Genomic DNA, 20270 nt, shown 5'->3' with positions numbered 1-20270 from the left:
ACGATGTCAACCCTCAAAGCTTTGTAGCTACTGAAGAAACATTTTTAGAATCTAAATAACGTCATATTTCGCTCCAATTGACCGATAAGTTTTGAGTTATGCCAAATAAAATCCTGTCTACTTCTTCCTGACTACACCCTTAAAAACGGAGGGTCTCAAATCATTCGTACACAAACAGCCTTTCTTATTAGATATGGTCTTTTTTGCCTGAAAAGTACTCGATTCATGCAAAAAAAACTTGTATGGAACATTTTTTCGACACCAAAAACTCCCATATCAAATAAGATTTCATCTCTCTCCAAGTAGCAAGTAAGCAGCATATAAGTGTGTAATCATTTTTCGAGTCCAAATACCCTGCTTAGCTAAATTTGGTTCTATTTGCTCGATCAGTTCTCGAGTTATGCGAAAAATTATAAAGAAGCCTCCTCTCCCCTTCTTATCTCCCTACTGGAAGATCAGAGGGGTCTCAAACTTAAACAATCATAGAAACATTCCCGTATTGAAATATCAATTAGGGTAAAATGGCAACGACTATATTTTGATAGATTCTGGATATTTGCGAAATTTTACGTAAATTCCTCTTACACAAATGTGTTTTTAAAATCAAAACCTTGTGATTTTAGTAAAAATCATTACCAGATATCAAATTAAATTTTAACGTGGCTATTCATCACTTAAGTTGTGAAAAGTGAGAAAAAATGAAACAGGCTTTTACGCCAAGCTGATTGCTTTTAACATCCTCATCATTGATTTTACTGGATGTTCAAAAAATATTTTCAAATTTTCAATTGATGAAAAACTGCGGTAAATTGTTGTTTAATATTAAACTGGAGATTTATCAAACTTTGAATATCTGATCAAAATGCCCTCATCGATTTTTAGACAAATTGCCCTTATTTCGAGGTGCTGTTTGGTAAGATGTAAACAAAACCACGTGTTTTACTCTAGATTTTGGAGTACAGTTTCCCACGGATACAGATCTTCTTCTTTGCTTTTGAAAACAAAAATATATATTTTTCACTTTTTTTTCGAATTTATTAACATAATTTATTTATTTTCACTGTGAGCATCGTGTTGTTTTTTAGTCGTTTCCAATGTGAATGAAGTATCACTCGCCTACACTGTACAGTGGTTTAAAACTCGAAAAACGTGATCATGCATGGGCTTTTTGAATTCCTAAATGTCAAAATATCTTTATAGTGTGATCTATAATGTTTCATCATTTTAAAATGCGCATATTTTATTGTAATTTTTTCCTGATCAATTCAAGATAATTTTTCAATTTTTTGTATTTATCATTTTACCACTATGACGGCTTGGGAAAAATTTTAGATCATCTTATTTTAAGAAACTTCGTTGAAGACGTCAAAGCTCTATCTTTTGAAACAACAGGTTTAAAGACATTTTTTTAAAAACTAACCTCAAAAAACGGAAAATTCGTTTAACTTATTTCGAGACAACAATTCAAATTCTATTTTAGACAAACTTTGTATGAGAGAGTTGTGACAATTATAAAACTACACAACTTCATTGAAGGTGTTAAGTCACAATTTTGAAGTTTAAGGGTACTTGAGATTTCTTTTAACCATGCATGTCATGATGTTTTATTTATTCTCAAAGAAATTCTCAAGGATGAAACCATGAAGGGAAAAATAATGAAAAAATATTATTTTCACATATTTCGGTTATTGAGCAAAAATATAAATTGTTGCAAATTTGCAACAACATGAAACGGTTATATCTTTTTGTTCTTCACACAAGACAATTAGAAATAAAGGCTTATTCCTAATTTCTTTTGCATTAATCATAGTTTTTTTTAGCATAAGAACTTTGCAAATCTAGATTTCTAGACACTGAAAGAGTTGAGAATGTAGCTGGGAGTAGTTATGTGTGTTGATTATCCACCATGGGTGCACGGATTCACCGCAGTTTCTGCCTAAATTTGTGCTCTCATGCATTCTTGGATTATTATGTTCGACAAATCTCCAATGCAGCGCGTACACCATACCCGGACCCCATGGCTTCGTATGAACTGCTATAGAGTGAAGGTATTGCGTATTTTGATGTAGGTATATTTTGGAAGAACGAATCATTCAGGTGGACTAGTTTACTAACAGGTATTCCGGCATTCGTTTATATACCTGGCCAGTAGAGTGCCCCAAATGACTCATTTGAAAAAGTTATGTTCTGCAGGCTTAAATTGATCATAGGCCTAGTACAAGGTATCATGAAAAATTTGGGCCAGATCGGATCACGGGAAAGAGTCGCTCAACGAGCCTAAAGTTTGTATGGGATTTTGAGACATTTTTTTTCGGGAGGGACATGAAAATCCAGTTTTTCATGAATAACTTTGGTTCCCTTCGGCCGATTTCTTTTAAAAACGGTTTTTCTAAATGCATAAACTATGACAAACATTTCATCCGAAGACTACATTTCGATTCGACTCATGACAAAAAAGTTATTAGACTTCCAAAATTGGGTAACTTTTTTCAGGGTGATATTCATCACTATTAATGAGAGAAGGGCTTCGAACATTTTGACGCAGCATTAACAGTGATGAATATCACCCTGAGAAAAGTTACCCCATTTTTGAAGTCTAATAACTTTTTTGTTATAAGTCGAATTGAAATGCAGTCTTCGGATGAAATATTTGTCATAGTTAAGGCTTTAAGAAAAATCGTTTTCAAAAGAAATTGGCCGAAGGGGACCAAAGTTAGTCATGAAAAACTGGATTTTCATGTTCCTCCCGAACAAAATGTCTCAAAATCCCATACAAACTTTAGGTTCGTTGAGCGACCCCTAGTACTATGCCTATGATCAATTTAAGCCCGCAGCGCATAACATTTCACAAGCTTGAAATTTGATTGAACATTCTTATTATATAATCAGATATAGGAGAAAACACATCTTACCTGTCGGCTACTTATGGGATTCGAACCCAAAAGTTTTCTTGCCGCTACCGGGAATCGAGTCTAGTAGGAATGGCATATCAAAACCAGACTCGCACCAGCCTATCCACTAGACCACATCGGTGCTCGAGAATTTAGCTGGGATTTTTAATCAAATCATTCATTGTGTCTCTAAGAAAACAAGCAAAACTATACTTCAAACCTCGAATATTAAATATTGCCAGATAGTACTGAATTTTCAAATTGAAAAATAAAAAATGTATTCGTTCTTTGAAATTAGATTTTAAAATTCTCTGGATCACTGGAATTTAAATATAAAAGATTAAGATTATTGAAAATTTGCTGTTTCAATACAGTGGAATTAAAAATTTATCTCATAGAAGTTGAAAAACATATTCTTTTCTTCAAAAACTTTTTCAATAATTTTCTTGATAAGTATGCAGTTTATTAGATAAAAAAAAATCAAGATATTTTTTCAGAGTGTCTTATAAAAATTTAATGGTCAACTTTGAGTTTATAATGCAAAATATTTTTTATACTTTGACTACATTTAATTATATTTTTAGATTTAGAATTTTTCCTTCATACTATTCCGATCGAACGAAAACTACAAATTTACACAAAATATACGTAAAACGAGGAAAACGAAAACTTTGAGGCGCGTTTTCTCTAAAACCGTTTTAAATATGTGTATGACTTTAGTGAGAATACGAAAATATTTTTTTCGAGTCGAAAAAACATCTCAATATGAATGTCACTAGGCCAAAAATTTGAAAAATAAGGCTTTTCCCACATTCCATATTTTTCAGTTTCAAGTTGGTTTTTTTTGTACCTTTATACAATGAAATCCTTTTTTTTTTAATTGAACGTGATCTTGAAGTTAAAAATATTATTTCCATCGAAAAAAAAATGACTTTTAAGGTAAAATGCGAAATTTAGAACAGTTTCGATTAAATGTTGCAAATTTGTTACTTTATGAAACGAAGGTTTAAAAATGGCATGTTTTCATTGTTTAATATCTCTAAAAGTTGCAAACATACCAAAACAAAAATATATACAGTACCGTTCATAATTGTATAGAAATGGGAAGCTAGCGCTCTGTCATTTTGACTTTGAACTTCCATAACTTTTTTCTCTGATGATATTTTTTTATCAAACTTTCTGCGTAAGATAGATTAACTATCACACTATTTTATCACGAAATTGAGCTTTCTAAAGATTGTGTGGCCAGAGATAGAGTAATTCTACAAAAATCGGACTTTTTGGACGTTTGTCATTCAAAATGCAATATCTCAGAAACTTCGCAACTCTTTTAATTGAAATTTTGAAGAGTGATTGTTGAAATATGAAGTTAACATGTCTGAAGTTTTTTTTTTAAATTCTTTCGATGTGATCAAAAGTTACGAGATGTACAATATTTTAGGCATGAACCTTAAAATGCGATTTCTGTAGAATTCTGGACGGATATTTCCATAGGAAAATCATATTTTATGTTCAACAACAGGTAAATCTGTTTCAATCAAAAATCTCAAACAATTTTGTGAGATTCTGATTTCAAAACACAAATGGATCATTTTTAATTTTTTTCTTTTCTTCATTGCTTCTGTCAGACAATATATGATTGATTCGTGGATGGAAAAGTTATTGTTCTCATGAATCGTCCAAAATTCTATAGAAATCGCATTTTTAGGTTCATGCCTGAAATATTGTATATCGCGTAACTTTTGATCTCATCGAAAGAACTTTTCAAAAACTTTAGGCATGTTAACTTTATATTGAAGTCAGATTTTTGTAGAATAACTGTATCTCTGGCCACACAAACTTTAGAAAGCTCAAATTTCGTGAAACGATATTGTGATAGTGATCTATCTTACGCAGAAAATTTGATCAAAAAATATCATCAGAGTAAAAAGTTATGGAAGTTCAAAGTCCAAGTGACAGTGCGCGTGCTTCCAATTTCTATACAATTATGAACGGTACTGTACATTAGAAAGAACTATATGTCAACTTTCACGGACATATAGTTTCATTTGTATGCATGAGGTTTTATTACTAAAATAACTTAACTGAAAGATGCCAGCTTTAAAGTTTTAGTATAGTCGATTCAACAATTCCTCGATCAGCCAACAATGCCATTCTCGAAGCGAGAACTTATGTAAGTGTGTGAAAAAATGCTAACATTTGCCAATCTACAATCTTACTAAGGATTCTTCTTCGGAATATTTCCCTCGAAACGTCAAAATCAAAATGATCGGAGTAGCTGTTAAACTAGGCTTGCCAGATACTTTCAGAAAAAAGCGGGACATTTAAGAAACTGTTGAAAAAAGCTAAATTGAATTGCCAAACTTATGCGTATACATACCATCAGCCAAAGTTATTCATAGAAAGTACACTAAGGTTTTTTACAAACGCGGATTGGTTCTGCTCAATTTTTTTACATGACTTCTATTTACACGGTTTTTTTGCCATAAGCACGTCCATTTTCCACGGTTCTCACAAATAAACACGATATTTGAGAGAAATATTTCAAGTCCTACATGTCAACGGCGGATTTAATAAAGCGTGAAAAACCTTTGTACAATAGCAAATGAACTTCAAATTTGTTTTAAAAATTTGAAAAATTAAAGAAAACTTTCATCATATTGCATACTTTGGAAAACAAAGTCGAAAAAAATTTATGTATAAAAGGCAATTTAACTAAGATTCTGTCGAAAAAGTGAGATCTATGTATAATAATTTTGAAGCAACTTAAACCATATTTTGTTCAAACCAAAGTTATTAACATTGCATTGGTTGAACTTGCTCCAAGAACGCTTGACTGAATCAGTATTGTATTGTATCTTTAGGGCTAATAAGCATAACAGTAAATAATTGTCTAATGTAAACTCTGAAAATTTTGATGCTTTTTTTGAGAAAAAAAAAACGTTTTCGAAAGATTGTTGTGTTGAACAAATAGATTGAAATTGAAGATAAAGTTTTATTTTTTCCAGTGCAAGTCAGTGAATTTTGTAAAAAAATTTCATGAAGAAAAGCGGAACATTTTGAGGAAAAAGCGGGACGGCGGGACATACAACAAAAAAAGCGATAAGGCGACAGCGGTTTCCGTAGCTGGGCAGTCGAAACGGGTCTTGCCAGATCAGGTTCCGGAGAGCGAAACGCAAAAAACGCCTCTGGATGGCCTCGATACGCTCCGAGCCATTTTGGTAGTAGGGGCACCATACAGCCAAGCATATTCGAGGAATGATCGAACCAAGCTGCAGTAAAGACAACTCTTTTGTTGGTCACGAGTAGTACTTCGGTTTTATGGTGGGCATTCTGAAGCTTGACTCCTTCCATACAGATGCCAACCCTTTCTACAGACACCGTTCTTCTACCTCTCCGATTGTGATCATCAGCATGATATCGTCTGCAAATTCGACTATCTTTGGTAGTTTCAGCGTTAACACCTCATTATACATGGCATTCTAAAATACAGGTCTAAGTATGAAACCCTATGGAACACGCGCTGTTAGGGTAGTAGATCGAGACACGATTTTCAAAAAAGCTTTCTATCATCCTGCAGAGGGTATTAGGCGTTTTGGCAAAAGCTTCCCAGTTAGCGTTGTTGAAGGCATTTTTAATGTCGATGCTCACAATGACGCAGTTTTGAAGACCTGTCTTCTTCTTTTGATATGCGCCTTTCGCGAACTCTGTCACTGTTCGGATGGCGTCCACTGTCCCGTTCCGAAAACCGAACTGTCTGTTCGACAGTTTCCTCTTCTGTGTAGACAGTGTATTGAATATTATCCTCTCTAATAGTTTACCAACGATATCCAACAGACAAATAGGTCTGTACGATGACGGATGCCCTGGGTGTTTTCCCGGTTTCGGTAGAAATACCAGCTTTGCAGTTTTCCATTGGGGAGAGATCCCTCATCGAGATACTTTTGAAACACCAATCTGAAAGTATCTGAAATGATCTGTATAGCCACCTTTACTACAAAATTTGGGATTCCGAGTCTGGGGCCTAATTCACCTCAAGTATCTTATAGTGTTTTCGTTTATTAGCAGTGGTAACCTAGTTATCTACGAGTTTTGCCCCAACTGTTGTTATTGTGTTCGTTTATTAATTCAGAAGTCCACTAGTTTTGCCCGAGGTTTGAACCTCAAGCAGACGGTTGCAACCCTTAGAAGTTGTCAGTGTTGGGGGTAAGCATAATGGTGAGTATAGCAACCATATATTTGCATCGTCCCCGGTGACGATTCTGTTTGTTTATTCAGAAAAGGTTTTGCCCCGCGCTAGTGGAGAAAACGAAAACGGCATTAGCTATGGCCAAAGTTCTGCGTTCGTTATTGGCTCGATGTCGTGCAGGAGCGATAATCGCAGCAGTCATTCTATTTCATCAATAAAATCAAACCAAAAAAATCGCATCACCTGATCTATCATCAAGTATTGAAATTTTTTCACTTGAATTATTAAAATCTCATTGATTATCAAACTAATGATCGCTGCGAGTCATTGTCACATTGCCAAAGGCCGCCATCATCAGTAGCTGGCTTGGCCATGCATCGTCTACCTCCCTCTTGCCCAAGTACCGAAAGTAATGCTCCCATAAAGATCCTTGAGGAGGGGAGAAACCCAAAAAAAAGACCAGGAGGGAGCCCAGGAGAGGAAGGTGCACAGCCAGAGCGCAAAACGGTAAAACAGAAACGCGGCGGAAAATATTTGCTGTTTAAAGTTCGAGGAAATATTTCGCATACCAAGAATTTCTCGGCGAAGGCGAAAGAGTTTTTCCCTCCTTTGCTTGCACGAAATTCACCCAACCGAATCGTACCACGCCGGGATTCTTTCCCTGTAATGCGCGATGATGGGAGGAAATTCTGGGGCGACGCGGGGTTCTTTGCTTACTCATCTCTGTACGGGTCTGATCATAAGATATTTCGATGCTGCTTTGCCTGTAGGTAGATGCCTTTTCCTTTGGCCATATGCCCGTGTTTATGATCATTTGGTTATATTTTTGCATTTTGAAAGTTTCTTGGGATTCGACGGAAAGATCGTTTGGGTTGGGAGCGAAAGGGTTTGGGGTAAAGAAATTTTTGCGGTCGGACGCTGGGCTGGGAGACAGCGTTTCTCGGGCGACATCAACGCTCTGGTTCTGGTTGTGTGATTGGCACACACAGATTTTTTTTCTTTCCCGTAAGATCGCGATTCAGGCTGGCTGCAGATATCTAGAGAAGCCGGGGACGTTCCGCTTCGTTGAGGAAAAGTCGACACGAAGATGTGAAACCGGCAGCGGGAGGGCAGCAAGAAGATAGGGAAGCAATGTTTAGCGTGAATACTATTTATAAATTTTCCTTGAATTAATGTTTGTATATCGTTGGCTGCTTCTTGACCCGGTAGCTGCTGCGGCATAATTCCTTCGGGTGTTGATTTTTTGAATAATGGTATGTGCGGTGCATTTCTCTTTTAATATGTAATCGGATTTTTTAAAGATGTTTATTTTTTTCAGTTTACTCTGAATGCTGGTCCATAAATAGCTTTAAAGTTCAGCAATTTGTTTAACAGCTAGACATTTTTATTTAAAACTAGTACCTAGCATTGGGATTTTTTGTCATGCTAAAATTTTTTTATGGAATTCTTAAAAAAAAAATTATGAATGGGGTCTTGTCCGCATGGTTATCATTTACTAACAATATAACAGTTATTTGTGTTCATGCAAGATTTTTAAGGGATGTTTTTATCATCGTGCTGGGCTTATTCTCATGCAAGCCATCCTTCATTTGTTACATGTTAGCATTGAGATTTGTCCTTGTCAAACCATCTTTTACAAGACAATGTCAAAGGACGCAAGATACATTCTAGTTGAAATTAATTAATTTTTACAATGAAGGGACTAGTCCTCGTGCAGTTCAATTTTAATTATTTTTTTTTAGAGAATTGTCCTCAAGCAAGTCATATTTTTGTTAGAAATTTTAACTTTTTGATGCAATGTCTTACAATTGTTAACCTGTCCTCATGTGAGTCAACTTTTAATTGGAGCAACTTTTAAACGGTCTTGATCTCATGCAAGCTAGCTTTTTCGTAGGTTACATTTGAGCTCACTCTTGCCCTTACGCAAGCTATCTATCAGGAATGATTGATAGAAAACTTATCCTACCGCAAGCACTCTTTTATTCATATTTTTTTGAAAACTTCTTCTTGGTTACTTATCCACGACAGCATACAGACAGTTATCGAAAGTGTTGCACAAAATAATGTAGAATAAAATTTCTTTATAAAATGAAGCGTACTCACGTCAAACGAATATCTCGTATTTGGTCCGTAAAGTGTTATTAAGTCATATCTTATTCGGCCCAAAACAGAATACACCGATATGTGTTTTTTTTGTATAGAACTTGTTCTGTGGGTTTAAGATTGAAATATTTTTCCACCAAAGTTAACCAAAAATCGTTAGTAATATTTCTTATATGTTTTTTCTTCCTTTCCGTCCCAGGCTCACCAAACCGGAATCGTTCGCAGACTGCATCGGCAATGAGCTCCCGTTCGGGTGGGAGGAGAGCTATGACTCCCAGATCGGCACCTACTACATCAACCACATCGGGCAGTCGACCCAGCTGGAGGACCCGCGGCTGGAGTGGAAGCGGGAGCAGGAGAACATGCTGCGGGAGTATCTCTGCTCCGCACAGGACACACTGGAAGCAAAGAAGGAGATCTTCAACGTGAAGACGCAACGGTTGCACCTGGCCCAGGAGGAGTACAACCACCTGAATGCGCTGGCCGCCAGCCGAACTAGTTGTAAGTTGGGCTCGGTTCTAAGTTGATCATTGATTTTCATGGATTGAATTCGTTACAGTATGTTCTTCAACAAGTTCGTGTAGTACAAAGTTTGATCCGGAACTGTTGAGGGCGGACCTGGCGCTGGCCAAGGAACGTGTGTTCCGGCTCAAGAAGGAACTGTCCCGGATACAGAAGGAAATGCATAATACTCAAAAGGGTGTGGATACTCTGTCGAGGTAAGTTACTGTTTAAAAACCTTAGGAAGGATTGATCCAACAGAGGTTTTATTTCATTTGCAGCGTTGAACAGAAGCTCAATTCTCACATTAATGGCTGTTACAATCTAACCGAAGCCCAAGCCATACTGGAGGAGGTGAAGAAGATTCAAAAATCGCTGATCACCGGCGAGAAGGAGAAGAAGGAGCTGATGAAGAGCCTGTCGCAGGTTAAGGATGATCTGACGAGGTTGCAGCTTCGGCAGGAAAGTCCGGACGCGTCGACGTTCAATTTGGCCCAGGATCGGGTCTGCGCAGCCTCACAGACGGACTTATCGTCCGAGAACTTCCCCATGGGTGCCCGAGAAATGGCCAAAATGCGTCAACGGTACGACGAATGGCGCAAGCAGGTTAAAGAGATCCAGGAGAAGCTGGCAGCTTTAGAAGAGAAGATCAGGCCGGGCGAGGTGGAATCCGATCAGGATCGATTGCTACTGTTCCAGGAGAAGAAACAATTGCTGCTGGAGTATCGAAGCATCACGCCCAAATCTCGGTCACAGAGTGAGATGAAACGAATACATAGTGTTTGCAAACAGCTGGAGGCGGACCTGAATATGGCGTATGAAGAGTCGAACCAGTGCATAGCCACTCGGTTGAAGCTTCACGAAGAGAAACAAGCGCTGCTGCAGAAGTTGCTGGAAGCGCTCAAGGAGTTTACGCACCTTGAAAACCAACTCAAGTCACTATCCGCTAGTACCTTGTCGATCAGCAGTAGCTCCAGTTTCGGTTCGCTTTCGACGGCAAGTAGCAAGGGATCGCTGAGCGGGCTCAGTTTTACAGATATCTATGGAGATCCCTTGTCTACGGAGCCACAAATCGATATGGTTGACATTAATCGTCGGGTTCAAAGGCTATTCCATCCTAGCTCGGAAGTGTCCTTATCCCCGCGTAGCAGCCTATCGCTAGAAACTCCTCCGGCCTCTCCGATGAAACTCGAATGGAGCGCCGGAGAAGCGCCATATAAAAGTTCTGCTCCGTACAACATACCTGGTCCAAGCTACAGTTCCGACTACAATTTGGACAAAAACAAGCTAGAAGAGCAGTTGCAAGATCTCAAGATTCGGCAACTGGGAGCGGCGCCTCTTTCGCCTATTTATGAAAAACCATCGTACCTGGATATCCCGCCTGCTGTCATACTCAGTCGATCGTCTTCCACCTCCAATACTCGTTCGGTTTCGACGACGGTTAGCGACGAATCCGTAGCCGGAGACTCGGGCGTATTCGAAGCGTCCCGGGCGCTACAAACCAACAAAGAATGTGCCCAAATACAGATCACTATCCGGTACACGGCCGCCGATAGCACACTCTGCATAACGATCGAGAAAGGTCGAAATCTCAATGCCTTGTGCTTGCCCGATGGATGTCAGCTATTTGTTCGAGCGATACTTCTCCCGGGAAGTTCTAGTCCCTTCATTCGAACCAATGCCGTGGTAGACTTCGTCAAGCCGGTCTTCAAAACCATGCTGGTTGCGCAGATGCCTCTGGACAAGGTCTACACCAAATCGCTGCATGTCAAGGTTATGATCACCGTCGGTCAGCGGGAAGATTGGGTCGGCAGTGCACAGATCAGCTTGGCCGAGTTCAACCCGACGGATCCGACCAGCAAGTGGTACAACATCATTAGCCGCAAGTCGATGAACGAGTTGGATTCGCTGGAGGCGGGTTACTCGGGCGGAATGGGCATTAGGGAGGAATCGTCCGACGAATCTACGATCATTTCGTCGCAAACTTCTACGCTGACGCGTAACCAAGGCCAGGAGGAACTGCAGGCAGTTCTGGAAATGGTTTACGACGAGCTTTCGACCGAGGACGGCGACGACGACGAGGACGAAGATGACGATGACGATGAGGAGGAGGCCGAAGAGGAAAACGACGAGGAAGCCAACAATCAAGGTGAGTTTTTGGTTAATAAGCGAAAAAACAAAAGTTTTAATCGAATGATTTTCTTTTTTGCAGCTGCACAACAGTTGATGTTGGAGGAGTACATGAACAGCGTCAAGGGTACGATCGCTTCCGAAGTGGACGAAGGAGCTTTGGCCCTGCCGGTGGAACGGGTAGACAAGGAAACCAATACCGAGTGTGCCTTCCTGCCGGAGAAGGGTCGAAGAAGGCTCAATGAGCCGGTACGGCTTGGAAGTAACGGAACGATCGAGGAGAACTCCGTCACCGACGATCGGTTGGTGAAGCGGTCGCAAACATTTTCGCCAAGGTAGGTTTTCGGTTCGTTGATTATTAGAACTTAAATATAATTCGTGTTTTCCTTCTTTTTTTCAACAGTGCCGTCGCCAGCAAGTCCCGTTACATCTGTCGATTGAATCGCAGTGATTCGGATTCGGCGATGCACTTCAACAACCCGGTGACGCCGCATCCGTTCAAACGGGGTGCCGTGGAGCGAAGATCGTTGCGATACCACAGCCGAACGCCGAAGGTTTATCACAGTGAGTTTCCATTTGTATTTTCTTTTAAGATTTAAAATTTAAAGATAAACCTTTATTTTAGAAATGCATCCGGCGGTGCCGCGCACCAGTTTGGATCTGGAGCTGGACCTTAAGGCGCAGCAGTCGAAGCTGGAAACGTTGACGGACGAGATCCAGCGGTTGCGGGATCTTAAGAAGCGGCTGGAACATGCCCGGGACAACAACGATGTGAAGGTGGCGACGTGGGCCCTGGAGAATGAAGATTTCCTGAAGCTGATCAAGAACGCTGGCTCGGCGATGACCACCGAGGAGAAGCACATGGCCAAGCTGTTGCACAAAACGTCGAAGGAGATCTACAAACTGCGCAAAACCAAAGCCGGCAAGGGCAAGCTGGATCTGATATCGTTCAAGTGAGTGGTTTGGTTTTCTTTCTTTGAAAAATCAATTGGAACTTCGAAATCAATGTACTTCAAAGTCATATTGCTACTTCTGGCGTAAAAAAGGGTTTTTAATGACTGACCAGAATAAGTCTAAGATTACCACGAAACGATCAGCTTGAATATTGGACTGTACATTTCCAGACAGTCTATACAACGCTTAAAATACACTGCAAAGTTATCCTCAACGGAATCCAGGAGAAAATAGGGAAAATATAGAAAAAAATCAATGAAATCCCGAATCTTGCATAAGAGAATCCGTTCAAAGAAAGCTGTTTTTGCGCCCCGCGTCGCAATCGCGCAAGCTTTAACGCGAAATTCAACAGCAAACTGATGGCATAATTTGGTATTTTAAGTAACACTGATTTTGTCTTGATAGCAATCTGACACCATAATGTGGTACCAACAGCAGGCTTACTCATAGAATAATTTGAATTTTATCCGATATCAAAACAAGGTATCAAATATCTAGGTATAAAAATGGTAAAATTGGTTCTCTTGTCGTTGTATAATTTGCCCCATAACAGTATGCTCGGATTGTCCGACTTTATTCCGATAACTGCTAGAAAAGCCACTGATCTTTTTTTCTACTCCGGTCGTGTTTGCAACGAAATTCATGCAAGTTTGCGCTGAGTTGTAGCTCATTAATCCAAAGCAATGTTTTGCGAGTAGATTTTTATACGGGCAGATATCAGAAACTACTTTTGGTTACCGAGTTTATTACTTTGAGATTTGAAACAAATCTAAACACTTCTACTCAACATACACATTCGCAGTCTCCTTATTGCCTTCGGCGGCTTCTCCTGAAGATGGGGCTTCTCCTCCTGAAGATGGGGCTTCTCCTCTTCAACGCACGCACCGAAACATACTCTCACCCCTGTTACAATTCGATGACCGTCCATGGCACCAGTTCGACGACCTCTACCGGGATCTGGCACGACGATCTCCAGTGGCTTCCGGTCCGACGACCTCCCAACGGCTCTGGCCCGACGACCTCCCATGGTTCTGGTTTCGGCTCGAAGCATCCCTTACGCCTCGACGTCTTTCCTGAGGTCTGATGCCTCTCAGTGGTTCCAGCCCAACGACCTCCACTTGGCTTTTCGGTCCGACGAATTTCCATGGCACCGACTTGACGACCTTCCGTGGTACCCCGCTCGTAAGTCCTCCAGTGGCTCCCGGCCCGACGACCACCACCTGATTTCTGGCTTGACGACCTTCCATGACAGCGGTCGACGACCTCCCAGATCCGGTCCGACGACTTTGTTGGTTTCACCTCGACGCTCCTATTTTGGCCGGCGCCTCACCAATGACACGACGACCTTCCGCTGGCTCTCGACTTGCCGACCTTCTGAGGATCCGACCAAAAGACCTTCCATGGCACCTGTCCGACGACCTTCCGTGTTTCCTGGCTTGTTGACCTTCATCTGGCTTCGGTCCGACTACCTTCCAGTTGGCTCCTGGTCCGACAACCTTCCACGATTCCCGGCTCGCCGACTTTCAAATGGCCCCGGCACAACGAACTCCCAATGGCTCTGCTCCCACGACCTTCTAGTGGTTCCGGTTTTTGCCTCGATGACATTCCAATGGTTCCTGTCTCGTTGTCCTTCCTTCGGCGCTAGCACTTCTTGCCACTGTTGTGGCATAACCTGTTGTGCAGCACTTGAGCAGTGGAAAGGAGAGATCTCTACTACCCGTTGGTAGAACTTGGAATACTTTGTTTCACTTCACCTAACTGTATTTTATACGCAAACCATCTCCATGGTTACTTTACTAATTGTTTATCAATTCTGTGTATGTTGTCAACTTTCCCATCGATTCCTACGATGAAACAAATCTCAACAATTTCTCAAATTGTGGGCTCTAAGCAAGGAATATTTAAAGAAGGTAATGTCGAGGCAGCCCTGCTTGCTTAGGCTTAAAATCCCAAATAAAACAACAAAACAAACAAAGCAGCCCTGCTTTAGTATTAGTACACACTGCGACGTCACAATCACGAAAAACCTGTTAATTCACTAGGAAATTTGCCTTTTTCGTTGATAATTTGAAGAATTTGCTTGAAATGTTCCACTTTTAATACCTGTTATTCTAGAAGGATTCTTGCTCTTCAAAATTGGTACGAAAAAAGTTGGATTTTCGAGTAATTTCTGTATGAAATAGACCATCGAAGTTCGAAAAAATGGTAGATTTTCCCTACTCAAATTTGCAAAACTTTAAAATTAGTTCAAAGTCTTCCATGAAAATGATCAAGTCAGTGCAGTTTAAGATCCTTATTACAAAAAAGTTATCAAAAAACAAACTTATATATAAAACCACAATTCGCATTTAAGTAAATCGAGTTATCAATAATCAATTGATGTTAATTGTTCTACATAAGAATTGAATATGGTAAACCGATTGGATAAAAATCATGACAATCAGTTGAACACTCAATAACTGCCAGCTAGACCTTTTTAAAGTAGATTTTATCTTCGTTTTTGAATGTTTTAGCTTCAAGATGACATTGCGTTCATTTTTAAAATGAGAAAAAAACATAATGCAATCTTCAAAGGACCAGAAAGTTTAATAACATATTGAATAGAGGATTTACAACACAATCAAAATAAAATTGGAATTCATTTTCGTTCTACAACATGTTTTTCTTTGAAATTTCTGCCATTCGCATATAAATTTTCAATACATTCGTTTTTGTGACGTCACAAAAAAAATCCAATATGGCTCTCGACACTACCTTATTTAAATATTCCTTGGGCTCTAAGATTTATGTGCATTCATTGTGCTCTCCACTTGACAGCTGTGGCAATGCCGAACTCTTAAGCAATGTTCATGTGCTTCGTGCATTCTAGAGCATATTAGCGCAGACGACAGATATCTTATCTTCGATACTAGGCTCATCTCGGCTCAGGACAATGATTCTTTTAATGGACGAATATTCATCATCCATCTTAGGCATTGCTTCACTGGTAAGACGCTCTGATTTGGAAGGGCATACTTATAGTAGGAATCTATCACGCACTTTGACGGTTATTTCGAAGTATTCGGTGGAGTTTAAAAAATTCTTCGTAACCATTAAGCTGCACTAAGTTCTATTCCTCGAAGCATGCTTATTGTTGAGGTTAATTGAAGTGGACTTCCTCCAGGTTGTTTCCTTCAATACTTGCCTCTACGCTTGGAGACTTGTTGCATGTGTTCCTTGATATTCTACGTAAGTGATATTTCTCTGTCTCCATTTCCTGAAATCCTTGGGGGCAAGACTGTTTCCTAAGATTCCCTTTTTGCCCTTACATTTAGTCGTATGTTCGTTCAACCAACCGTGCAGCAATCTGCTTTTCGTCATTTTCTTTTGAGGAAAAATCTCTTAAGCTTTAATTAAATTAAAAATTTTTTTATCTGAACATTTATCCTCTAAAACTTGGAACTCTTTTAACCACATTTTCTAAAAGCTTAAGTTCGATATTTATGAGTTTGGTCATTTGAGATCAGATCCTTGTTAAGGAATTGGCTTAACTAACGTTCGTTGATAGGAGCAAGGAATTTTTCCTGATACATAAACTGCGTTGAGCATTTAAAATTTTTTTAGCTTCAATACCGAATTCAGTTATATTAGAAATCCGTTGGATCTGTTTTCCCCTGGAGTTCTTCCAATTACTCAAAACTTCAAGTAATTCATCTGGTTTTAGGGGGAGCTCATATTCTGAGAGACTTTGGATGGTATCGCAACAAGGTGAAGGGACGGATTTGTGAGGAGTTAATTTTTATGAATGAATTAATCTCAGTGTATAAATCGACGAACATTCGAACACCCCTCGTTACGTGTCAAAATATATCGAATATTTCTCCCACTGGGCATCCGACTCACACGGGCTCTCGGACCACCTGTCACGTCAGTAAAAACCGTTGGAGGAGCTCGAGCCAGTCGGCGTTCACGCGGTAAGCAGCAAAGATGCTCGGTAGATTCTCGTGTCAGGGCAGTCGAGCAATCGGAGATTTCCTCTGGTAGTCTGATGCCAGTTTTCACAGGATTCATTAGAACTTTTGAAATAGTGGTTCATCAATTTGAATTTTGTTTCGTGGGGAATCAGAAGAAATTTTTCGAGTTCCTTGATAGCGACGATGGGGTTGTTTCTTACAAGTTTCTTGAAAGCTGCTCGGGATTTTTGAAACGATAGGAAGTTTGATAGCGTTCTTTGTCTGTTGTATCTTCTAAAAGCGGAGCGTTTTTTTCGTGTAATAATTTATTTTCCTCAGGACACCATTTTTTAAGAAAATTTCATTTTTTCCTGTATGATGAAAGAGGAACTTTCGATAACTTCTTCAATTATATCTATCATTTCTTGTGGGGAGTAAATGAACTGTGGGGGAATTTGATTTAATTTCTCTATAACCTGTTCCTTATTAACCCGTTTCAAAGTTGTTTCTACTTTTTGGCAAATTCCTTGGATCTCGACTAGTATGGAGAAGTTAGCGCTTCCGAATTCTTCTTCTTGTACCGACCACACCGTTTTGCTGGCTAATCCTGTAGAACTGAGGGTTAGGTCGAGATCTTGCAATAATCTCCTACGTTTGCATATTGCGGTCTCTGGGCTCCATGAAGTATGGTGGGCATTCAGATCAGCTCCAAGGGTGACTTCACCTCTTATTTCTTCCAAAAATTCTATTAGGTCCTATAGTGCTTTGAAGGCTGCTATATCCGAGTCTGTGGCGGGTGGCAGATACCCTGAAACGATTGTTACTGTGCGTGAAGGGCTTAGAAGTCTGACGGCGACACTTTCTAAAGGTGACATGTTGGGTACAGCCACATCTTCCCATTGTAGGTCGTCTCTCACTACGATACCTACTCCACCATACCCGTTCGGACGTCTCTTAAAAATTAGTTCGTAGCCTTTTATTTGAAAGGGTTCCTGTTCTTTGAGCCATATTTCCTGGAGAATGGCACAACTGATGTTATTTTGTACCAAGCTTGCATACAGTTCTTCCCGTGTCTCTGTGGCTCTTATTTAAGCTACGGACGTTGTTTTTTTTAGCAGTTAAAGATTTTTATTCATTTTTCTGTTCAGTATTTCTTCTGTTAAAATCTGATTCGAAATTTGAAGATTCGATAATTTGGTTCAAAGTGTTGCTTACTTCCATATGTAGGCTGTCTGCGTCCAGTTCGGTATGATCGGACTTCAAAGTATTATCTAGTCTATCTCTCAGCTCTATAATTGCTGCTATCCACGGTTTCGCTGCGAAGTACCTCATGAAGCTTTTTCGAAGAAAGGCTATGAGATGTTCCATTTCCGTTGCTCGAAGAGGATTATCGATCATTCGGGTTTCCCGAGGGTTGAATCTTCTATTCGTTCGTTGACTAAAAGTTACCTGGGAGACAGGAACTTCGGTGGTGAGTTGTGAGTTAGTCCGATCTTTGGTTCGGTCTTATTGTCGCATGAGTCGATGGAAAGGATGTTTTGGAAAACATAATGTGTGCCGTTTTGTTCTGGGATTGTGAAAATTTACTCTCGTCGACAAAATCGCTGAAGCGGTTCGTCAGGACGGGAAATTTCTTTCGAACACCTCAAACTGGTGTTTTTTTTATCTGCATTACCCTGTTTATTTGTGAACCACGATGACGTTCTTGGCAACCCCTGTTAGTTGCGTCGTGTTCACTGCCGCAATTGGGGCATCCTTATCGCAGTCTTGGTTCATGCTGTCGTGCTCCTTCCCACAATTTTTGCAGCGTTGTCGTCTTTTGCAGGTTTTGCTGGAGCGGCCGAAATGCCAGCTTTGCCGACATAACCTTACTGGAAAAATATACCGCTCCTTCCTAAAAAACAATCGTATATCTTGGGATCTGTCTGCCTTGAATCTCTACTTTTATGTTGTTTATCGAGTAGAGCTTTCCCCTTTCTCCTTTTCTCATGATGCGTTTCGAGCTCAAAACAGGGTACATTTTCTTTTCCAGACACTCGTAGAAATCGAGCGAGACATTCATCACAAAAACAAATGCTCTTGGATATTGTCGTTGCTTGAAAATTTTTAGGTTAAGATACTCTAGTGGAAGAGCTTCAAAAGAAGGAAAAAATTGTGGAATTTCCCAATTGATAAAACATCTTTAGGGGATTATGCTCCTGGGTTTAGCGGTTCGATAAAAATGACTGGTTCGTTGTTTGGCACCTCCTGGGTAGACTGCGTGACGGTGTTGCGGCTGGGACGAGAAGCCTGCGTTCGAATCCGGCGTTGCTGCTGCTTCGGGAGTTGATTTTGTTGCTGTTCTTCCTTTGGAGTACGCATCCTTGTTCTGCACTCCTTGTGCTGCTCTTGTTTGTATTGAGGATTTTGTTGGTGAAAAATTAACAATCAATGTGGTTCTATTTTGATCGCGTTTGACAGTTCTAATACACTATTAACTCTAAAAACTCAAATATGTTTGAAATTTATACAAGGGGTAGGAACTACTACAAACTAAGAATAACTCCCACAAAAACGGTTAATGTTTAATGCGACGAATAATTCTTTAACATTCCTTTTTCCTGCTTTCAGGGAGAAGATGGCATTCTTCACCCGCCGCGGGGTGTCCGTTCCTGAACTGCCGGCCGACATTCTGCACCAGGACGATTGCAGCGAGCAGGAGCTGATCGTTGCCAGCGTGTGCAATTCACCGATCAAATGTGACCCGGAACCGATGCCGGGACCGTCGAAGCCTTTCGACCCATCGGAACCGTCGACCTCGAAGGCCGGCGACCGGCCAGAGTTCTCCTACACTGATGTCGATCGGAACTACGGGGTGGAAGTGTGAATGAATAATTTGAAGCTGTGGCGTTTTGGGGGGAAAAATCAAACATGACAACTTGCGTACAGGTCTTTTAGTCATCTTCTCTGTGTGTTTAAGCTGTTCCGGAACAAAACTTCGACGCTCGGAGCGTCGATAAGCTTTAGGTTATTTGCAGAAAAATTACAATTTGAAAACAAAGGTAACAAACACACAAAAACATCCGTTCAAATCTGCTTAGCCGCAGAAATATAAAATGGTTCATAGATAGCAAACAAACAAACAAACAGTAGTAGTTCTACTTTGTAGGTAGTTAGTTAGGGATAGGGTTTAATTTTGTTAGAAGAAAAGCTGTTTTTTCTGTCTTTCTTTCTTAAGAGAAGCCAACTCAGTGCTTTTGTTCTGCGAACCAAAGCTCGACGTGCATTTATGTTATAAGATTTTAAAAACCCGGATCGGAGTCGGGATATGGATGTGTGTTATTTGTATTTGTGTTAGGATCGATCATAGTGTAATTTTAATTGGGTTTGCTCGTGAAGGAGATGAGGTTGAACAAATGTTGATTGGAATAGCGTTTGAATGTAGTAGAATTAAGCGAATTTTATCCAGAAAGTTAGTGGTTGTATGTTTATATTCGAATCAAACGAACAAACTTGTTTGTGGTCCCGCCCAGATGCTTGTTTCTCCAAAAGTAGCTGTACCAAATATTAGGTAAAATTTTGGAACTTGAC

At 40.0% G+C, this 20270-nt stretch overlaps 1 protein-coding gene across 3 annotated transcripts in view; it reads left to right on the top strand.

Moving 5' to 3' along the window:
• Nucleotides 1-20264, top strand: part of LOC129760260 (protein kibra) — an 86418-nt gene extending 66154 nt beyond the window's left edge. For all 3 annotated transcript variants that reach the window (XM_055757866.1, XM_055757868.1, XM_055757867.1), the window contains exons 3-9: nucleotides 9383-9684; nucleotides 9743-9902; nucleotides 9966-11833; nucleotides 11897-12149; nucleotides 12218-12378; nucleotides 12440-12767; nucleotides 19311-20264. In XM_055757866.1, the coding sequence (XP_055613841.1) occupies nucleotides 9383-9684; nucleotides 9743-9902; nucleotides 9966-11833; nucleotides 11897-12149; nucleotides 12218-12378; nucleotides 12440-12767; nucleotides 19311-19566 (3328 nt within the window). In that variant the 3' untranslated portion in view covers nucleotides 19567-20264. The remainder of the gene's footprint in view (nucleotides 1-9382; nucleotides 9685-9742; nucleotides 9903-9965; nucleotides 11834-11896; nucleotides 12150-12217; nucleotides 12379-12439; nucleotides 12768-19310) is intronic.
• The last annotated feature ends 6 nt before the right edge of the window (nucleotides 20265-20270 follow it).

The sequence above is a fragment of the Uranotaenia lowii genome, unplaced genomic scaffold, assembly GCF_029784155.1.
Source record: "Uranotaenia lowii strain MFRU-FL unplaced genomic scaffold, ASM2978415v1 HiC_scaffold_54, whole genome shotgun sequence".
NCBI lineage: Eukaryota > Metazoa > Arthropoda > Insecta > Diptera > Culicidae > Uranotaenia > Uranotaenia lowii.
Note: the sequence above shows the minus strand (reverse complement) of the source record. Positions and strands in the feature narration are given on the sequence as shown.